We start from the raw sequence: 21,557 nt of genomic DNA, 5'->3' as shown, positions 1-21,557 counted from the left end.
ATAAATAAATGTTAAACATTAAAGAAGGGGCTGGAGAGATAGCTCAACAGTTATGAGCAAGGACTGTTCCTGTGCAGGCGTTGGTGGCTCCCACCTTTAATCCTGCACTCGGGAGGCAGAGGCAGGTGGGTCTCAGTGAGTTCAAGGACAGCCTGGTCTACAGAGTGAGTTACCATAGAAAAACCCTATCTCAAAAAACAACAACAACAACAACAAGACAAACATAAGGACTGCTCTTCCTTAGGATCTGAGTTGTAGCACCCACATCAGGTAATTTACAACCTTTGGTGACTCAACTGCCTCTGAGGGCGCCTGGACTCATGTGCACACACACACACACACACACACACACACACACACACACACACACACACAGAGAGAGAGAGAGAGAGAGAGAGAGAGAGAGATTAAAAATAAAACTAAAATATTTAAAATAACAAAATTAAAACCTGTGGCAGTTGCTCAGCAGTTGTTGCTAAAATTCCTTCTCTGGGGGAGACATGAACAATGTTCTTTCAATAACAAATGAGGCACAGCATGATTCTGTCAAAGTTCACCCATGAGTTTATTGGGCTTCTTTGTAGAATATAGGCTAAGGGTCACTAATGGGGGTGTAGGTGTTCCTCCCTCCCAGCAGGTCTCTGGCAGAGATGAGGGATCCCCATAGCTACACAGATGAAGTCCCCCTCCTCTACTGTCCTCTGGTCTATATATTTTAGCCCCTCCCTGAGACCTCAGGAAATTAAGGCATCATGGTATACAATAGATACTAGGGAGATGGCTACTCAGATGAGGGTCTCATGACCCTCCCTGACTCTCTGAGAGTGTAAATGATCTATAAGCCCAGTTGGGATCTTTTTGCAAAGAGGGGGACACAGCTGAATTCCCTAAGATAGCAGTTGTTTGGCTTGGAGGACAAGTCACTCCCAACAGTTAATAGTATATACTGCTCTTGTAGAGGGCCTGGGTTCCTCATTAGGCAACTCACTCCACAGGAACCCAACAGTCTCTTTTTGCTTCTGTAGGAGCTACATACATGTGTGTGCACACTCACAAAGATACACACGTACACATAGATAAAAAGTTTAAAAAAAAAAAAAAAGAAAAAAAACTTCAGACAGTCTCACTATGTAGCTCTGGCTGTCCTGAAACTCACCATGTAGACCAGGCTGACCTCAAACTCAGAGATCCGCCTGCCTTTGCCTCCCAAGAGCTGGTATTAAAGGTGTGCACCATCATGTCTGGTTGAAAATAAATTTAAAAATTGAAAACACTTCATTTTATATATTTGTTGTTTTGCCTGTATGTTTGCCTATGTAGCACATACATATCTAGTACCCAAGGAAGCCAGAGAGGGCTTTGGATCTCCAGAACTCTAGTTACAAATCACTGTGAGCTGCCATGAGGGAACTGAACTCTGCAAAAGCATGTGTGCCAGGTGTTGGTGGTGCACACAGAGGTAGGCTGATCTCTGTGAGTTCAAGGCCAGCCTGCTCTACAACGTTAATCCCAAGACAGCTAGGACTGTTACACAGAGAAACCTTGTCTCAAAATCTGTCCCCCCAAAAAGCTGCAAGTATGCCTTACCACTGATCTCTCTCTCCAATCCTAACAAAGCAAATCTTTAAAAAATAAAAACCAAAAAACATTAAAATCTTATTGATAACTATAGTGATATCTTGCTTGTACAAATAAAGCCTGCCTGAAGGTCAGAGCCTGGAACTTGCCACTAGCTAACAATAGAAGTCTGGAGGTCTGTACAGACAGACAGGAAGTGAGGTAGCTAGGCGGAAACAGGATATAAACAGGAACTGGCTTTCTTGTCTGCTGAGACACTAAGGAGGTAACACATATTCACAGCATTCCATATAATTGACCAGTGTTATCTGTAAATGAGTTTTTTTTTTTGGTGGGGGTGGTATTTCGAGGCAGGGTTTCTCTGTGGCTTTGGAGGCTGTCCTGGAACTAGCTCTTGTAGACCAGGCTGGTCTCGAACTCAGAGAGATCCACCTTTGCCTTTGCCTCGGGAGTGCTGGGATTATAGGCGTGTGCCACCACCGCCCTGAGTAAATGGAGTTCTTAATTGGTCTAAGTAATAAAAACCCAGAGTCAGATAAAGAGGGAAATGCTGTGTCTATGTGAAGGTGTCAGATCCCCTGGAACTGGAGTTACAAACAGTTGTTAGCTGCCATGTGGGTGCTGGGAATAGAACCTGGGTCCTCTGGAAGAGCAGCCAGTGCTCTTAGCAATTGAGCCATCTCTCCAGCCCTGTACTGGCTAATTTAATGTCAATTTGACACAGGTTAGAATCATCTGAGAGGAGGGAACCTTGATTGAGAAAATGCCTCCATAACATAGGGCTGTAAGACATTTTCTTAATTAGTGATTTGTGTGGGAGGATCCTGCCCATTGTGGGTGGTGCCATCCTTGGGCAAATGGTCCTGGGTTCTATAAGAAAGCAGGTTGCACCAGCCATGGGGAGAAGCCAGTAAGCAGCACCCTCCACGGCCTCTGCATCAGCTCCTGCCTCCAGGTCTCTGCCCTGCTTGAGTTCCTGTCCTGACTTGGATGTTGAACCCTGTTGGGGAAGTACAAGCCAAATAAAGCCAAGTTGCTTTTTGTCACGGTGTTTCATCACAATAGAAACACTAAGATAGATACTTTGTTTCAAATGAAACAAAACAAAACTAGAAAAGTAACAGAGCTGAGCTTGGAAGCCTGACTTCTCAGAGCTTGGAAGGTTGAAACCAAAGGCTTGATGGTTTTTTCAGGCCAGCCTGGGCTACAAACATTGCAAGACCTGCTTTCAAAAACAAAACAGAACACTGAAACAAAGTAAAGTCTTTATTGATAAACAATTCCGGGAAGCTTCAGAAGCCGGGGACTCTGTTGGCTCCACATTCTCCCGGAATTAGGTGAAGAGGGCAGCTCTCCTGACACCTATGATGTAACTAACCCCAGACCCTCTGCTGACATCACTTTCTGTCCTCAGACGCAGATTCTCATGGAAGATTCACCAGATACCACACGAAGAGCAGTGATTGCCAGGTGGTATAGTGCCTATGTGACTCACTTAATTTTTTTTTTTTTTTTTGAGATAGTGTTTCTCGGTGTAACAACTCTGGCTGTACTTGAACTCTGCCTGGAGGTCAGGGGAGATATTTTTATTTATTTATTTATTTTCTTCGGGGCAGGGTTTCTCTGTGTCACAACTCTGGCTGGCTGTTCTGGAACCTGCTTTGTAGACCAGGCTGGCCTCTGCCTCCCAAGTTCTGGGATTAAAGGAATACACACTACCACTACCCAGCTTTAATTTAGTTTTTTTTTTTTTTTAAAGTTAAAAATGTCAAGCCGAGTGATAGTGGCCCACACCTGTAATCCCAGCACTCAGGAGGCAGAGGTAGGCAAATCTCTGTGAGTTCGAGGCCAGCCTGGTCTACAGCGTGAGCTCCAGAGCAGCCAAGGCTACACAGAGAAATCCTTACTCAAAAAAACAAAAACAAATAAATCTTAAACAAAAGAGGGCTAGGGTACAGCTTAGGGGTACACAGAGTTTACTATGCATAGGCCACAGGTTCCATCCCCAGCACCAGGAAAGAGAGCAAGAGACAGAGACAAACGCACTATAATCTCACCCAAGAAGCCACACACCCCAACAGCGAACACTCCGGTGACGAGAATCAAGCATCAATTGTTCCCACTTCCAAGTCCAGACTAATCAGAAGCAAGAGTGACCAGGCCACTGGCACACAGGGCAGACTCCTGCCTCCCCAGCAGAATAGAATCTGTCTTTCAGAGTCCCTATCAAAGGCAAAACACGTTGGGGCAGGTAAAGCCTAGGACATCTTTTCACTCTCTAGCATCAGTGCTGTTTATATCTGGTGTCTTTTGCTTTTAGTGTGCGTGTCTGCCACATGTGCTGGTACCTGAGACCAGAAGGTGTCATGGCCTGGAACGGACATCTTGCCTGTGGGTCTGTGATCTGCTGAGAAGTGTGTAGTGAGGTAAGCACCCATCTTCATCCCTGAATACGTGGGCAACTTTGATGGCACCATTTATTGAAGAGTTTCTGCATGTGGGAGGGTGCACTTGCCCATGTGTCCAAGGTTAGAGGTCAGAGGTCAATGTCCTGTGTGACTTCCTCTCCACACCTTTTGGGGACAGTGTCTCACCTGGACTTTGTCAATCCAACGGATTGGCTTTAAGCACCTTGCCCTGCAGGGCCTGTTGCCAGGTCTAACCCCACCAAACCAGACTGGGTACTTTCTCGCCTCCAGGGAGGCTTTGCTGGGTAGGGCTGACTGTGAGGAGGGAGGTTAGGTGTGTGTCAGCTTCCTCAGAGGCCCCAGTCACGTGGATAAGACCTATTAACAATCTAAAAACAGTTTGAGTGGCCAATTGTCTCTAATTCAGGCAAGTTCTTGGCTGGGGTCTGGAGAAACAGCCCTTGCGGGGAACCACAGGAGTATCTCACCCATCTGTGACTCCCACATCACACTGAATGCCACCAGCCACGGTCCAAAGTAGGATGCCTACCCTTGATAATGTAGTAATGGTTTTGTGGCCAACAGGTGGGACCCTAATCTAGTTTTCTCCACTGGCTTTAGGGCTGGACCTTATAGCACCAATTAGAAGCCCCACCCCACTCCTCCCCAAGTCAGGAAGGATCTCAGGCATGAGCCACCACAAACAGAACAAACTTTTTTTGTGTGTGTTTTTAAAGACAAGGCCTCTCTCACAGTGCAGCCTTGTTTAGCCCGGAACTCTGTCCAGACTCAGAGATCTGCGTGAGTGCTACCACCACACCCAGGAGAAATTTAGTTTAGTTTTTTTTTTAAGGTATTTATTTTTATGTGCATTTGTGTTTTGCCCTGCATGTATGTCTCTGTGAAGGTGTCAGGTCCCCTAGAACTGGAGTTACAGACAGCTTTGAGCCACCATGTGGATGCTGGGAATTGAACCTGAGTCCTCTGGAAAAGCAATCAGTGCTCTTAAATGCTGAGCCATCTATCTCTCCAGCTCACAAACCTATTTTTTTTTTTTTTTTTTTTTAAGATTTAGGTATTTATTATGTATAGTGTTCTGCCTGCATGTTTTCCTGCAGGCCAGAGGAGGGCACCAGATCTCATTACAGATAGTTGTGAGGCACCATGTGGTTGCTGGGAATTGAACTCAGAACCTCTGGAAGAGCAACCAAGTGTTCTTAACCGCTGAGCCATCTCTCCAGCCCACAAATCTCTCTTTTTTTTTTTTTTTTGCTTTTTGAGACAGAGCTTCTCTGTACTGTTTTGGAGCCTGTCCTGGAACTCGCTCTGTAGACCAGGCTGGCCTCGAACTCACAGAAGTCCACCCTTCTCTGCCTCTTGCGTGCTGGGATTAAAGGCGTGCGCCACTACACCCGGCACAAATCTGAATCTTAAAGTGACTTGTCCACACACTTGTCATCTAGGGATCGGGAGACTGAAGCAGGAGGGAAACACATTGGAAAACAGCTGGGGCTGCAGGAAACAGGCAAGGCTGGGAGTTTGGCTCAGTGTTTACTTAGTATGAAGTCTAGCGTCTGGCCTCCAGCAGTGTAAAGACTAAAACCCTCATAGTCCTGCTATCCAGTATTCTGGGTTCTCAAGAATATTATGCATCATTACATTCCCAGCTCACATCACACTTTTCACACTGACAAATTACAACCATAGCTTTGGCAAATGTAGTGTTTCAGGGATGCTCACTTAGGTGTTTATACCTATGCTACAACAGTACCTGGGCTCCTCAAGTTGAGATGAGCACACTGGATTTCTTCTGATGCAAGTACCAGCTTTATTGGGAGTGGCTTTGGGACCCTTAGCTGACATCCTGCCCCTGCTTATACATAAAGTATCAGCCTGGGCTTCTCTGTTTGCATTCCCTACAGACCCCAGGACATCCTTAGTTTCCTGGGCTTGCTGGGCAGCAACCAACTGCATGGGAATTTTTGCTTTTTGAGACAGACACCTGCTACTGTTGGTTAAGATGGCTCTTTCTCCCTTCCTACTGATCTCTTCCCATAGGCTCTACCCCTGGAAGGTGGCCCTGACTTAGTAGAGCCATTGTCCAAAGCAGCAAGAGAGTGAGAGCTCAAAGAAGAGCACCTTGGAGGTGAGGTGCAGGGAGACATGAAGGCCCCCAGGCCACTTGCTTTATTAGACCCTGAAGGAAGAGGGGTGGGTGCAGGCAGTGCCCCCGGGTCCTGCTAGGGAGGAATGGGCACAGAGCCCAACCTCATGCCCTGTACCCAACACTGTTTGGGGAGAACCAGGCAGGCTGCTTTGAAGGTGCCTGGGGGATGGAGAGGGGTAACCACTGCCATATAACAAGACAAGTCCCTGTCGGGCACATACAAGCCATCATGGCCCCAGCTCTGCCAGCATGCTCCCCCTGCCCCCAGGGAAGCCAAGCTAGGGAGAGCACACATGTGCGAGGGACAGTTTCTGATGGCCGTGGCTGCGTGTGGCAAGTGCCCAAGGGAACCTCAGGCACTTTCTCTGGACTCCACTGTCATGAAATGTGCTGGATGGTGGTTCCTGCTGCCTGCTCCCTCTCCTGAAGGCAGTACCTTCAAGGGTGCTACATGATGGTCCCTCTCGTGATAAAAGTGCGTGCGTGCTCCAGTTGTTGGGTAAGCAGAAGCTGCCATGGTCACACCCTCCACACCATGTAGGTTCTGGGTGGACGCTGCTCAATGAACAGAGGGCCAGCTGGGAGCAGGAAGTGGTCAGCTTCCTCCTGCTTGACAGGCAGGGCAGCTAGGGAGGTGGAGACAGCAATACCAGTCTGAGCCAGACCTCTTCTCCTGAGTGAATCATGGGGTGGGAAGACAGGGCAAAAGCCCAATGGGGAGAGCCTGCGAACATGTAGGGCAGGTTCCAGTCCAGTGGGTCTATGGAAGGGACAAAGGCCACTGAAGTAAGCCCTGGCCCAGGCAGGGTAAGGAGGCCTAGCCAGCCCAAGGGTGGGAGCAACAAGCCTGCAGGGGCCCAGGCCAAGAAGGGGAGTCTGCTCCCCTCCCACGCTTCCAGGGAGCTCAGCACAGTGACCGAGCATGGCCCAGGTGTCCGTGGTGGGGTCAGGTTGGCACTCTGATGCCAAAGTGCTTCCGGAGCTGCTCCAGGAACATGAAGGTGAGTACAGTGTGGGGGATGAGACGGATGCCCGCAGGAAAGAGGCCCTGGGTGAAGACACCAGAGGTGGAGACGTCAGGTCCCGGGAGACCCACCCAACCTCGGGCTCTCCCACTGTTCATCCCCACTGCCCCAGCACACCTTGTAAAAGGCCTGTGGTCCAAGCTTTGCGGTCTCCATTGCACAGTGGAAAACACCCTGTGGGAAACAGTGGAGGACACTCAGATGCACAGATGAACCCTCCAGGTGTAGGAGGGCATGGTGGCTCTGTGTGCTCCCAGGAACAGGGCAGGAGCCGAAAAGAAAACCGCTCAGGCTGTGACATCGATGGGCCAGAGGAGGAAAGGCCACACAGGCCAAGCAGACACGCTGCTGGGAGAGCCAATCAGATCGGCTCTCAAGGCAGTAAGGCCAGGTTCTACTGATAGTGGGAAAAGGCTCCTCTGTTAGCTGGTGGAAGAAATCCTTTGGTCTAAAGCAAAACTGAGGCCAAGGCCTTGGAAAAGTACAGCTCCACCCTGAGGCAAGTGCTACCCAGAGTTGAGCAACTGGAAGTAAGCAGGGGTCAACAGCCTTGTCTCTGAGCCCCCATGCCCCAGTGGGAAGCAGGCACACATCTCCAAGATCACAGGGCGGAAGGTGAGGGGGCCCTGGCCCCAGAGTGCGGCCGTAGGGGGCAGAAACCCCAGCCAGCCCTGGAGCCTGCAGCCGGGACTTTACCTGATATTCGCCCTTAGAGTTCATCAAGCGGGTCTTTAACACATCCAAGGGCTGGCACAGGAATGTGGCACATCCGCCCTGAGGGAGGGAACTTGTCACCAGTGGGCCTGCGGGCCCTCCCAAACCTTCACCGCATGCTCACCCACAAGCTACCTTGAAAGAGCCCTTTGCCCCAGGGCTACAAGATCTGGGTCCCAAAAGAGGTGACACAGGAATTATCTTGGCCTGGGCTGACGTGTGAACTTGATCCCCAAATGTGGCTTTGGAGAGGCCAGGCGCATCCCACCTACCCTCGTCCAATTCTAACCACGCTGGGACACTTACTGCAATGAAACTGGAGACAAAGTGAGTGAAGATGTTGTCAGACAGGTACCCAGTGCTGAGGACCAGCTGCTTGGCCTGGTCATAGCAGGACAGCTGCAGAAAGGAATGGGGACAGTTATGGCCAAAGAGCTCCCAGATCCAGGAAGAGTCACCTGGGTCCACAGTGACATTCGGCAGTGAGCAAGCACTTGCTATCACCTAACCACACCCGGACATGCAGGTGGGGGTCAGATGCAGGCTATAGCTGAACCCACCTGTGCCCACCCCTCTCCAGGATAGCGGGTACCTCCCCGAGGTTCTCAGTGCCCACTGCTGTGTTCTGTGATCTCTGAGGACAGAGGTCAGAGGTGAGAGATATTGCTCACAAGACCCATTCTGCTCAGGAACCCTACCTGGCCCACAGTGACCAGGGCCCCGCGGCTGGATGCCATGGTTGCACCCGAGAAGAGCTTCCTCAGGCCTTCTGCAGGAGGAAGTGACAGGTGACATCAACAGCCAGACCTCAGGCCACCTTTCATTACCCACCCTGCCTGCTTCCTCAGGCTGCTTCTCCACCCCAAGCCCACCAGCTCATACATACTGAATATATACGTAGCTATCTATTCAAACTCATACATATTTACAATAATGTAAACTCCCTCTCGCCTCACCTTCACGGGCCACACGGTACAGACCATCCAGGGCATGAGAGTAGCTGTAGGTGGCAAACACAAGTCAACGAGCTTGACCACACCCACCTGTTCCACAGGGTGTGCCTTAGACGCCAGAAAAGCCACTCCCCCACTGTGGGCCACAGGACTCTTGCTTTGGCATCGCACAGGCCTCTAAACCTCTCCCAGGAAAAACTCAGGAAATGACTCCTATGGCCTCAAGCTTGTCCTCTCTGTGGGCAAAGCTTTGATGGTCTGATCTGCTAGTTCTTCAGATGGAGGTTTCCATTTTTCCCCACAGGATCCCAGGCTTGCTGTGGCTTCCAGCACACAAGATTATCACCTGCCCTCTTGGCTGGAGAATCCAAGGGGGAAGCAACAAGAAACCAGAAACTGGCCAGGTCTGGTAGCTCACACCTGTAATCCCAGCACTCAGTGGGCTTAAGAGTTCAAGTTCAGATCATGCTGCAGAATGAGACCCCATCCCAAAATAAAAAACAAGAAACTGGATCAGCCTCGATTTATGGGGGCCAAGCCAGGAGGACCTGGGGTTCACAGACAGCCTGAACAAAAGTGGGGGAGGGGAACTAGAAACAGCCTGGATCCCCAAGGGTGAAGGAAAAAGTGAGGTCACCCAGGCTATGATAAGAAAGAAAGGGCTGCTGCAGAGGGTCCCGAGCCCGAGCCCCATGTTGCTCCTGGGAATGGCTGTGAGGCCTTTTCTCGTGTCTCACCCCATGGGCTTTGAGGCTTGGGTGCCCCCGCACTTGGATACCTGACTTGGGCTATCCTCAGCTACGAAGAAGCCCAGTCCTATGCTATAGTCATGGTGTCAGGAGGTTCCAGAGGGCAGGTGTGCGGGGACCGGCCTTCAGCCTAGTGAGATTCTTCTGTAAGAAAGAACCTAAAGGTCTCAGGGGACCCAGGGACACCCCTTAGTGACCCCAGGATAGTCGTGCATGGTACCGGGAGCCCTGGCTAAGTCACACAGAGCTGTGCAGGGGTGTTCCCTGGCTGGTCCTCTCACCCCTACCATCCCCCACCTTCTTTCTACTCACTTGCGTCGCTGGCTCAGGGGCAGCTTCATGTCATTCTGCATCCTGAAACAATGGTAGAACAGACTGGGAGGGTGGACCGATGGACAGACATTAGCCCCCAGGCCCCAGGTCAGCTCACTGGCTGGGGTCAAAAGTCTAGGACTGCCTACCGAGTTCAGGGTAGGACTCGGCTCCTCCATCAAACCAGGCTTAGAGTCTAAGTGACGTGCCCCAGGCTGAGTGTAGTCCAGGAGTAACCTAAGCAATGGCTTGCCTGCTTGGGAACAGTAGAGCCCTTGACCTTGGGGGACAAGAGGCACATACAAACCTGACATTGACCAAATCTGCTGGGGTCCCCACGAAGCCTCCAGTTAAACCTGTGGTGATACAAATGCCAGGGCCAATATGTGATGGTTCCCCGTGTCCTGGGCCTTTGCCCGTCCCTTGCCCTGACTACCCAGTGCTCACCACTGATGCCGCCCAGCAACACCTTGCTGTAGAAGGGGAGAGGCCCCTGGCTGTCCTTGGTCATGTAGTCCCGCATGGTCTCGTAGATAGCGAACCGAGTCAGGGAGTAGGTCATCTGGGGAGGGGGCCTGGCTCAGAGGACTGGGCACTCTACTTAGCCCTGTCATAGTTCCGTGGGCCCTGGGACAGTGGGTGGCCATTCTAAGGCCACTGAGCTTGCAAGCAGCCAAGCCAGTTCACAAACCCAAAGGTGCTGTCCCTAGCCTCAGTTTCCCCACCTGAAAGTGGAAAGTAGACCCTGCCCCATACCAACTCTGTGTCTCTTCTATAATAAATATGAAGGGGGAAGAGAAAGTAGCTGGAATTCCCTAAGGCTCCTTCATAGGACTGAGCACCAGAACCAGGACCGGCGAGGCCGGGGCTAAGGACTAGGAAGCTTATGGTAACAAGAGAGAGAAAAGAACTTTGTGGGTCATGAGCCCTGGCAGAGAGCCAAGACCTGTGAACACACCTGCCTACACAGCGAGGCGCTCAGGCCATTGTAGAGCGCCAGGAAGCCATCGGTTCGCACCACCTGCAGCGCCATTCCCGTCATGCGCAGCTTTACTTCCTGTTGTGTCTGGAGGTGCACCTGTGTGTAGACAGGGAGAGCATGTCACCTCCACACAGAGTAGTTGGCAGAAACAAGGTTGCAGTGAGACTGGTACCAGGGCCTCCAAACAAGCTCTGTTGACATAATTGCAACAAGCAGTGTTTCTAGGTCCACACACTGTGGACTGGGCTGTCAGCACACATGCCTAGAGGCGAGGAAACTAAGGCAGGGGCAATAGGGAGGCTCCAAAGGGCCTAAGGCTGATCCCAGGCCTGTAATTGCTGCCTCTTTGATTTTATAATAATAATACTGTTCCCAGAGCCTGGCCTCACTCCCACTAGCCTACTGGTGGCCCATGTTCAGGTTCAGGAGCCCTGGTCCTGAGCACTTTTGTGTACTGACCCCAAAGAAGCCTTCCTACAGCCAAATGTGGCCCCACAAGCATGGTCACACTCATGCAAAAAGGACAGAGGGGGCTTGGTACTCAGCAACAGGTGTGTCATTCTCCAGTATGTGGGTCAAGAGGGTCAGAGGGTTTAAGACTATCCAGGGAGCAGTGGCTGTGAGGGCAACTGCCCCTGTGCATGAGAGGGCCAAGCCAGGGCCAAGTGGACACCAAGGAACTTCAAAACAAGTCTTTAAAGCTGGCATAGTAACTCAGGCACATGACCCTAAATACTGAGGGTGTCTGAGGCAGGAGGATCATGAGTTTGAGGCACAGCAAGATTCTGTCCACACAAGTTTTCAAATGGTCTCTGTGAGTGGTCTTATTTGGAATAGCCTGGTCACTGCCTCTTCCGTGGCTGTGTTCCAACTGGCTCGGGTCCAACAAGGGTGTCCATGCTTCCATGGCAACCCTTCTTGACCCTTTAGGCATCATTCCACCAAGAAATATCTGAGTGGGGGTGGGGCTGAGAAGCAGTGAAGCCCAGAGGGACAATAAACAACTGCCTGGGGCTTTAACGTAACAGTCAGTCAACACTCCAGAGGACTGGTTGTCAGTGGGGTGGCTGTGCGGTCCCAGGGCCCATGCCTAGTTTAGCCATTTAGCCTGACCCCGATGGAGAAGTCTGTAGGTACAAGCAGAAGAAGCCCCTCCTAAAGTCATCAGTACTCAGGGCCTGGACCTGTGTGTGCCACTCCCAGGACAAGTAAGGTGTCAGTCCTCCCTTGTACCCAGTGGCCAGCATTCTCACTAATTAGAAAAACTAGCTGGGAGTGGTAATGCACGCTTGAAATCCCTGCACTTGGAAGGTAGAGGCAGGAGGAACAGAAATCCAGAGCCAGCTTTAGCTTCATAACAAGCTCAAGGTAAGCCTGAGCTACCAATAAAGACAAGACAAAAAAGAAAAAGAAAAAGAAAAAGAAAAAAAAAAGAAAAGCTACTGCCTTTCTCGGGAAACATGGTCCCCAGGCAGAGGCAGAAACTAGCCTTAAGTCTCTAGTGGTAGGAATTGTTTTATGCTAGAGCAACAGCTCAAATCTCAGGGACCAATTCAGTGTGAGGTTTGAGGGAAATGGCAGTCAGCATACGTGCTCTGTCCACAGATCACCATGTAGTAGCAGTCAGAGCCCCCTGGTAGAGAGTTGGATATCTTGGTAAGACAATCGGGGAAAAAAAACTTCCCCTGGGACTTCCTACAAACCCAAGTGTCTCCTACTCCACCCCCCCCACCGTGTGTGTGTCAGTGTGTGCGTGTGTGTGCGTGTGTGTGCGTGTGTGTGTGTGTTTCGAGACAGGGTTTGTCTGTGCAGCCCTGGACCGTCCTGGAACTCGCTCTGTGGTCAAGGCTGGCCTGCCTTCCGAGTGCTGGGATTAAAGGCGTGCGCCACCACCGCCTCCGTTGCTTCTTAAGCGGAAAAGGCCGGTGTTACCGGGCAGATCCGGGTGGATGCAGGGTCTCCTCGCTCACCTGCGGGTGTGCTGATCCTAAGAGCAGCCACTCAAGCGGAAGTAGCACAAAGCAGATGACCGAAGCAACAGCACGGCGTAGCCCATTGCCCTCACTTTCACCCCCGCAGTAGGTGGTGCTACGCGCCCCGCAGGAAGGAGAGCTCTGGAGTGCGGGGCCAGGCTGGTCCTTAGGTTTCAGCACCTGTGGCCCTTGCAACTCCACCCTCAACTTTTAGCCAGAGTTGTCTGCGGCCGAGGAGTGGCACCGAGTGGCAGGGTTCACACAGGTATTAACTAGAGCGCAGAGCTGACGCGGGACAGATCGGGGGACCAGCTGGCAAGCCGGGGAGCGGCGATGCCGCGTCCCCTCCGAGGGCTGGCCGGCCGCCTGGCACCCGGGGAACCTCCGCAGAGGGTTCCCGGGGATCTTTCCACCGCAGGCCCAAGCCCGGCAGCGCAGAGCGGGGCGGCCGGGCTCGGGCCGGCCTGGGCGTCGCCGGCGTCATCACCGGGTGCGCAGCCCGGCGGCGGCCGCAGCAGGCGTCTCGCAGGCGCCAGGCCCCGGGCTGTCCCAGCGCCCTGGGCTCGCTCACGCGTGCGCTCGGCCTTGAAACTCAGCCTCCTCACCTTGAGCAGGTCTAGCGGGTGCGTGCAGCAGGCGGCTCCGCAGGAGGCCAGCCCCCCAAAGTACCACCGAGATGTGCGCGCTTCGGCCATGGCCAGAGCAGCAGCGACCTGGCCCGGCTCGGGGCAGCACAACTCCGGTTCCAGCCGCGGGACACCCGGTTCAAAGTGCCACCGAGCGCCCGCGCCTGCTGCAGCCAATGCGCCCGCGCGGCCCCAGGGGCGGGTCCTGATGGACTCCGCCCTCGGCAGGACTCAGGCCTTGGGGAGCTCCGCCCTCCCTCTTAAAGCGATCGCTGCCAGGAACCGAGGTAGGGGGTCCACTGTACACGACCGTGAAACCCTTGCAGCTAGCCCATGGCCACCTCCACTCTCTAGATTATGGCTTGGGTCGCAGATCAGACGGTGCTCTGCCAAGCTCCACTCATCAGGAAGCTGGTTTCCTTACCAGCCCCCTAGCCCGAGCCTGAACTTGCACCCTGGTGCTGACTCGTGTGTCACCCAGACCAAGGACACGTGCTGCAGCAGTGGATCTCTGTCCTCCCCTCCCCCACCCCCTCCCAGATGTAGAGGGGGATGGAAACCTTCTTGGGGCCAGCTTGCAAATTAAATAGAAACCAGGGACAAAAAGCTCTTATTAAAGGGTGGCAGTGACCCTCCCCCATGCCTACACACCCATCAAGTCCCTGCCAAGTGCAACTCAGCTCAAGCCTTGCTGTGGACACAGCCCTAGGCAGCCACCACGGAGGAGGTTCTGAGTTGTGAATTCTTCATGGTTACTGGCTCAGGCTCCTAGGAGGCAGCTCCAACTTGCCCAGTCTGAGAAGTTCATCTCCACCTTCCAACAAGGGGGAAAGAAATTCCTATGTGCTCCTAGGCCAAGTCTGCCTTAAGTCTGGCCACATGAAAAAAAGACCTGTGTCCTGCAGTTCTGGCTTGATCTCTGTCCAATGTAAAGGAGAAATATCAGATCTACCTGGCAAACTGCTCCAGGGCCTGTGACCCTGCTGTATTCAGTCCTGCCACCCACTGACCAACTTTGTACCAGCCAGAGAGGTAGAAAGTATAGAGCAAATTGTATCTTTTAGAGCCCCAGGTGGCCTCCCACGCTCATTACAGTGGTATCAAGGTAGCACATGGGGGTCTCCTGGCATCTTACTGCCGCTGTGCTGTCCTGGCATTCCTTCCCATGCCCAGGGGTAACCTACACTCAGGGACGAAGCCTATCTATCACAAGGGGGGTTAGGGTCACTTCTCACTAGATCCATTCCTCTTCTGCAGCAGTGTGGGTAACAAGTATAACTTTGGGCTAGGCAGGTCTCCAGGTGCTAACATTGGATAACCCCCATGGCAACACTCTGGGCTGACTGTGAGGCCTGAAGCAGCCCTTGGTCTTGCCCATACAGACAGCCCTACCAGGAAACTAAGAGATGCTAGGATGAAACTTCCAGGCACAACAAAGGTCACAAGTCAGAGGAAGCCTGGCCAGTGCTCAGCATGGAGACATTGCTTTTGTATGTAAAACACTGGAGACACCTTCAAAGCTATATGAGAACCCTGAGCTACAGGACAGAGGGTTAGGGTACAGATGTGGACCTTATCTTCCACAGAAATGTAAAAAAGCAAACAAAATAAAAAGTAGAATGGCCTTATCACAGGCCACCGAGTCTCTCCAACACTGCATGGGAACAAATCTATGCCCATAGATGTCTAGTCTCATTTGGTGCCAATCCAACAGCAGTGTGGGCTTGTTCCCGGGATGCAGACGACCAGACTACAGATGTGTGCAGTCCACCCTTCTGAGAGGGCTGGAAACTATTACTGACCAGAGGACCCTGATCCATGGGAGAAAGCTTACAGGGTACAGAGCAACGTAGGCCAGGAGCTAAGGACTAACGTTTTGTCTTTAGATAGGTTCTTACTATGCAGCTCACACCATGCAGTTAGTTATCTAGGCTCCACACGAAATCTGAAACGGGTAGAGAAAGGCTGCGGTAGGTAGCCAGAAACATCAGGGGCCTGACTTGGGGAGGTGTCTTGTCTGTCATGTGAGGGCCCACGTTTTTTGTTTGTTTGTTTTGCAGCGCTTTCGAGGGGACTCAGCTTACACTCAAGTGCTTTACCTCATCCACCTTCCAGAGTCTGTAGCAGCCTCAGATTTCTAAGCACACCCAGAATCACAGGACCTAGGTTAACCTAATGGCCAGAGGTCAAGGTCACTCTACCCACTTATTAGACTCTGGCCCTGGATGAGGTGAATGTTCCAAGCCACAGGGCAGGCCCAACCTGAGGTTCTTGGGCTCACTCACTACCTGTCAGGTGTTAGATCTGGCAGGCAGTTCATACCTAAGCCTCCCTAAGTCACCTTTGTGGAGATAGCCCTGAAATGCTGCTTCAGAATCATTAACCAGCACAGTGTGGCCATCAGCAATCCTCATGGCAGAGGCCAGGAGTTCAGTCAGGGAAGTTGTAGCTTCCTAGCTGTGTGAAAGTGGACTGGCCCACAGCTGGGTGGGGCTGCCGGATCTCACAAAGCAACACTGCAGAGCACACCGCCCTCTTCTGGTCTCTCTGAGAGACTGCAAAAATTTTTCCAACAGGAAGAATGAGACCTTCTGCTCAAACACCACTGAGGATTTGGGTTCTGGTCAAAGACCAGGTGAAGAAACTTCTGCTCCTCTCCCAGGTTCTGGTGCGAGGGCTAGGAACGAAAATAGCTACTACTCAGCCCACAAGTGGGGCCCGCCCTAGGGTTATTCAGTGTCTTCCAGGACCTGCAAGCACAAGCCCCTTATGCCACCTTGTCCCAGCCTGTTAAGTTCCCCAGAACTTCCATCCTGCAAGTTAAGTGGTGTTATCTCCACATGTACAATCCTCTTGCCTGGGATATTAAGGTTAACAGCTCAGCCCCCACCCACCCTAACTGGGGTGATGCTGTGCCCAAGACTGTCTTGGTAGATTGGGCCAGTATTACACTTTGTTACCTTCAAAACTCAAAAGTAAATGGAAATCCCCCATCTAAATCTCAGATCACCCCTCCCCCAAAATCCAGTTCCATCTCGGACCACTGAGCCTGTGCGCATAAGCTGTGGTGGGCACCAGAGGACAGGCCCTGCACAATGGGAAGTCATGGATGGCTGCAGACCCTCAAACACTGCCAACAGGGAGGAGTGGCAGGGGCAGACATGCCTCAAGGTGACCCTTTATACCACCAGCCCCAGGCACAAACACCACTCACCACACACACCCAGCCTCAACAGTGTACTCTCTTAGTCGCCGCCAGGGGCGTGTTCACTTTATAGCATCTCAAGGCAATCTCTTGAGAGTCTGCACAGGCTGTAAACTGCCCCTCCCCATCACAGTAGGTCCATCCTGTCCCTCTCCCAGGAGAATTCGGTCACCAAGTGTCAGCAGCTGTTGCTCCCAACAAGCCACCTGGGAGTGAAGCAGGGGTGAGCAGGCCTTTGCCCAGGTCCCAGGGACCCCAGTCCGAAAGTCCTCAGAAAGAGAGTGTCACTCCAGAACTACAGTGCCACCCACTGCTTCCAAGGCTGCTTTGATCTTTTCCGCCTCGGCTTTGGCGACGTTTGCTTTGATTTCCTGGGGCAGGGACTCCACTAGCTTCTTGGCCTAAAAGAGACAGCAGTAAAGAACCTGGAGTTGTCATAAAGAAGCCCAACCAGGAAAGGTCCAGTGCTGAGAACTTTCAGCACCAACACAGGGGAGGCTCTCAGGTCCCGGGTCTCACCTGCACAAGGTTTATGCCCTGGACATAGTTCTTGATCTCTTTGATCAGTTTCACTTTGTCCACAGGTTTTGCTTCTGTTAGGCGAACAGTGAAGTGTGTCCGCTCTTTCTGTTTAGGGATGTCTTCTCCCTCAGCCACCTTAGGGTGTGGAAACAAAGAGATAGGTGAGGAAGGATGAGGTAGGGCTGCCCACCAGGACCTGCCCACACAGATCCTGAGCTCTGCCCTCTACAGAGCTGTACCAGGCAGGTCAGACCCTGCTCTCATCAGGCTCTGCCACAGGGTGAGGCCCTAAAAGAAGCCCCACACCCCTATCTCCTGACATATAACCCGAACCCCGCTACATTTTTCATGGCTGTAATCGGTGTTGTCCTGGAACTCACTCTGGAGACCAGGCTGACCTCAAACTCAAGAGACCCACCTGCCTTGGCCTCTGGAGTGCTGGGATTAAAGGTGTGTGCCACCACCTGGCTCATTTTACCTCTCTTTAAAACTCAAGTGTTTGCCTTGCATATGAGGACCCCAGTCTAATCCCTGGAAGCCCGGCACAGCAGCTTGTGCCTGTGACCCAACCACTGTCAAGGTAGACAGGAGGATCCAGAGGGCCTACTGGCTAACCAGCCTAGATTTTCCAGCAAGTTCCAGGCTGTTTCGGGTTATCTGTACACTTGTGTGATTGCTGTCACAAAAAGCTGATCGAGCAGTAGCTAGGCAGGACAAAAAGGCGGGATTTCTGGGCTGAGAGGAAACAGGAGGTGCAGGATGCAAGAGAGGTGGTTAATATAAATGGGTTAATTTAGTTAAAGAATTAGTGGGACAGGCCTAAGCGAAGGCCATGATTTCATAATTAATAAGTCTCTGTGTCATTATTTGGGAGCTGACCAGCAGAACAGAAAAAAGCCTCATTACACCATGCCAACTGAGATACCATGCTTTAAAACAAGAAAGGGTGAGTGGTGCCTGAGCGAGTGGCTTCCACATGAACACATGCAAGCATGCACAGGTAACAAGCAGCTGCAGATAAGGAAGAATCAGGACTATCTCACTCTTCTGCCAACAAAACCTATGTGTCAATAAAGACAACTTTTTTTTTTTTTCTTTTGAGACAGGGTTTCTCAGTGTTAACAACCCCGGCTTTCCTGGAATTCACTTTGTAGACCAGGTTACCACCACCCGATTTTTTGTCTTTCCTTCCTTTTCCCAAAGACAGGGTTTCTCTGTAGCTTTGGAGGCTGTCCTGGAACTAGCTCTTGTAGACCAGGCTGGTCTCGAACTCACAGAGATCCACCTGCCTCTGCCTCCCAAGTGCTGAAATTAAAGGCGTGCGCCACCAACGCCTGGCTTGTTTTTCTTTTTTTCTCTTTTTAAATATTTTATTTATTTATTATGTATACAACATTCTGCTTCCATGTATATCTGAACACAAGAAGAAGGCACCAGACCTCATAGCAGATGGTTGTGAGCCACCATGTGGTTGCTGGAATTGAACTCAAGACCTCTGGAAGAGCAGTCAGTGCTCTTAACCTCTAAGCCATCTCTCTAGCCCACCCAGCTTGTTTTTCAAAACAGGGTGGTCACAACGGCCTTTAACTCCAGCTTGAAGGGATCCAACACCTTCTTCTGGTCTCTTTAGATACCCACATACACGTGGTGCTCGGGCACGCATCCCCCCCCTCTCCCAAATATGAATAAAAATAAATCGTCAAAACAAACTGTTAGGCTTGAATCCAGTCCTGGATGGCTTGGAATTCACGGAGATGTGCCTGCCACCATCTCCGAAGCACTGGGAATAAAGGTGTTCAATAGCACGCCCCACCCCTGCTCAGGTATTAAATATTGATCAGAAGCCCTTCTATCAGCTACATCTGTGAGGAATGCTTTGCTTTCTCTTCCTCAACACCTTCAAGTTTCATTAAGTATTATCACCCTGTGGAGGTTTCCTTGAAACTCCAGCCTTCTACCCAACTGAAGCGACACCCCTATTGGCCTGCCAACCCAAAGCACGCCTCACAGGGAGGCAGGCTCTCCAGTACCATATCCTGCACCTCGCCTACTTTCCTTAATGGTACTCATGACACCGATGTCAGAACACTGTTTCCTTCTTCATCAAATAAGGTCTACCCACCAACATAGCTCAGGGTGTAGAAGGGGAAGCTTGTGAGCTGGGCGGTGGCGGTGCACGCCTTTAATCCCAGCACCCGGGAGGCAGGAGCATCTCTGTGAGTTGGAGACCAGCCTGGTCTACAAGAGCTAGTTCCAGGACAGCCTCCAAAGTGAAGGGAAAGCCTGTGGACATGAGTTTGATCCTCAGAACCCACTGTGGAAGGGCAGAACTTCTGGCAGTTGTCCCCTTTGACCCTTCTCCACGTGCTGTAACATGTACACTCACATAACATACATACATACAATAACTAAGACAAGATATTGCATGCCAGAGGGGGGCCCACAAGGGTGACACACTAATGACTGCTGCAGACCCAAGAAGGAGTTAAGAGAAACCCGCCACATGTCGAGGCCAACAGTTAACTTAGGCACACAGAACGGCTCTTCCTGTTGCCTAGGCTCACCTCAGGGGCTGCTGCTGCTGCAGCAGGGACTGCACCAGGCATCATGCCACCCATAGGCATAAGGCCGACATCCTGGATCTTCAATGTTTTCTGTGGGACGAAAGAGAAGTTTCAGTGGTTGGCTGTTAAACCCGAATGTATTTACTAATGGAGGCACGAGCCTGGTTGGTCCTGGCATCCAGGAAAGCAAATCTGACAATTTACCAAACTCCCAAAACACATCCAGGAGAGACAGGGACCTCTGACCTTGGTTTGACAAATTACCAAACTCCCGAAATACAAACAGAAGTCAGGGAACTTAGTCTTAGCCTGTGTCGATCTCTTCCCAATACCTTCAGGAGTTCGTTGAGGTCTGAAATCTCCAGGAGCGTGAGGCTGGCAATGTCTTGGACCAGCTGCTGGATCTTGGGGGGATATTCCTTGGGAGCATTATCCAGAGGGGCACCGGCGAGAGCTTCACTCCTTCGCTGGCTGCTGCTGCTCAACTGCCGCGCTGCACAGACACCGGGGACCTGTTGCCTAGCGCCCCCCGGCAAACAGGCGTTAGACCCGCAGAAGGGGGACGGAGAGACCCGAGGGCACACACGGCGCCTTGCGCAGCCCGCCTCCGCCGGGGCCAGCCCCGCCAGCCGGGGCCAAGCGGCCTCCAAGCTGCGCCGCACGTGCCAGGGCCGCGCCGCCGTCCACGGCCCCGGGTCTCGGGGACGAGAGGTCCCTGCGCCCAAGGTCGCCCGGGCCGGGCCGTCCTCTCCACGCCCCACCAGCAGGGCCGCGCAGGGTGGCCACGCGCCCGCCGCCCGTCCCCCGGGACCTGCTCCCGCCCGCCGCCCCGGCGACGGCGCTCCAAACACACCCCCGGTACCTGGCGAGGCGGAGAGCTGCGCCCCGCAGCCCAAGCCGCGGCGCCCACAGGCGGCTCGCCGCCGCCGCCGCTGCCGGCAGCATAGCTCCGCAGGCGGGAAGGTCACACGCGGCTCTACGCGGAAGCGACGCTCTAGCCGGGAGCAGGCGAGCTGGACGGGCCGCTCTAGCCGAGAGGCCTCCAGGAATCGGCACCGAGGACGGCTGCTCTGGCCTGGGTCGGCGCCTGGATATTACGCACTAGGCGGCGCGACGCGCGGGCGCAGTGTGGGCCCGGAAGTAGTGCGGGCTAGCAGTTCCCCGGAAGGGTCTGGGAGGCGTCTCTTTGTCTCTCCCGCGGAATACACAGGCGCCCTCCGCGCAAGGAGCTCGCCGCGGCCTCACTCGTCCAAGACATTAGCGATATACGGAGTCCAGAGCCCTAAGCCTAACCCAAGGGCCCAAAACATTGTCCTAGAAGCCTGGAACCCTTCCGCCAATGCCAGGAGCCCCTTTCTCCTTTCTTTCTTTTTTTGAGATTTTATTTATTTATTACGTGTACAACACTCTGCCTCCATGCATGCCTGCTGGCCAGAAGAGGGCATCAGATCTCATAACCGATGGTTGTGAGCCACCATGTGGTTGCTGGGAATTGAACTCAGGACCTCCGGAAGAGCAGATTAACCTCTGAGCCATCTCTCCAGCCCAAGGAGAGCTCTTTCCTAGGCGAATGCCTGCTCTCCCCAATGCCTGCTGGGGAGGTTTGAGTGCACACCAGGCAGGTGCTTAGCCTGGAGGGAAACTGATGGCTTTAATGTCCCGACCACAAGTCAGGTGGAAATGGACTTTCCAGGGTGTGAAACCTCAAGCAGTGGTTGGGACCCATTATGGCTGTAAAAGTCCACTTTTGTGCCTTTGTTCAACTACTGGGTGATATTC

General features: G+C 52.4%; 2 protein-coding genes across 2 annotated transcripts; both read right to left on the bottom strand.

Moving 5' to 3' along the window:
* Positions 1-6,126: 6,126 nt before the first annotated feature.
* Slc25a10 (solute carrier family 25 member 10) lies at positions 6,127-13,556 on the bottom strand. Its single transcript, XM_027425407.2, has 11 exons — positions 13,467-13,556; positions 10,865-10,984; positions 10,354-10,468; positions 10,214-10,262; positions 9,907-9,948; positions 8,849-8,892; positions 8,591-8,661; positions 8,199-8,291; positions 7,875-7,952; positions 7,296-7,352; positions 6,127-7,201 (listed from the first exon to the last, which is right to left on the bottom strand). Exons 1-11 carry the CDS (start codon positions 13,554-13,556, stop codon positions 7,100-7,102), a joined length of 861 nt encoding a protein of 286 aa, XP_027281208.1. The 3' UTR covers positions 6,127-7,099.
* Positions 13,557-16,711: 3,155 nt separating this feature from the next.
* Positions 16,712-20,809, bottom strand: Mrpl12 (mitochondrial ribosomal protein L12). Its single transcript, XM_027425408.2, has 5 exons — positions 20,641-20,809; positions 20,111-20,297; positions 19,779-19,868; positions 17,212-17,349; positions 16,712-17,093 (listed from the first exon to the last, which is right to left on the bottom strand). Exons 1-5 carry the CDS (start codon positions 20,721-20,723, stop codon positions 16,977-16,979), a joined length of 615 nt encoding a protein of 204 aa, XP_027281209.1. The 5' UTR covers positions 20,724-20,809; the 3' UTR covers positions 16,712-16,976.
* Between the last annotated feature and the right edge of the window lie 748 nt (positions 20,810-21,557).

The sequence above is a fragment of the Cricetulus griseus genome, chromosome 7 (genome assembly GCF_003668045.3).
Source record: "Cricetulus griseus strain 17A/GY chromosome 7, alternate assembly CriGri-PICRH-1.0, whole genome shotgun sequence".
In the NCBI taxonomy this organism is placed as follows: domain Eukaryota; kingdom Metazoa; phylum Chordata; class Mammalia; order Rodentia; family Cricetidae; genus Cricetulus; species Cricetulus griseus.
Note: the sequence above shows the minus strand (reverse complement) of the source record. Positions and strands in the feature narration are given on the sequence as shown.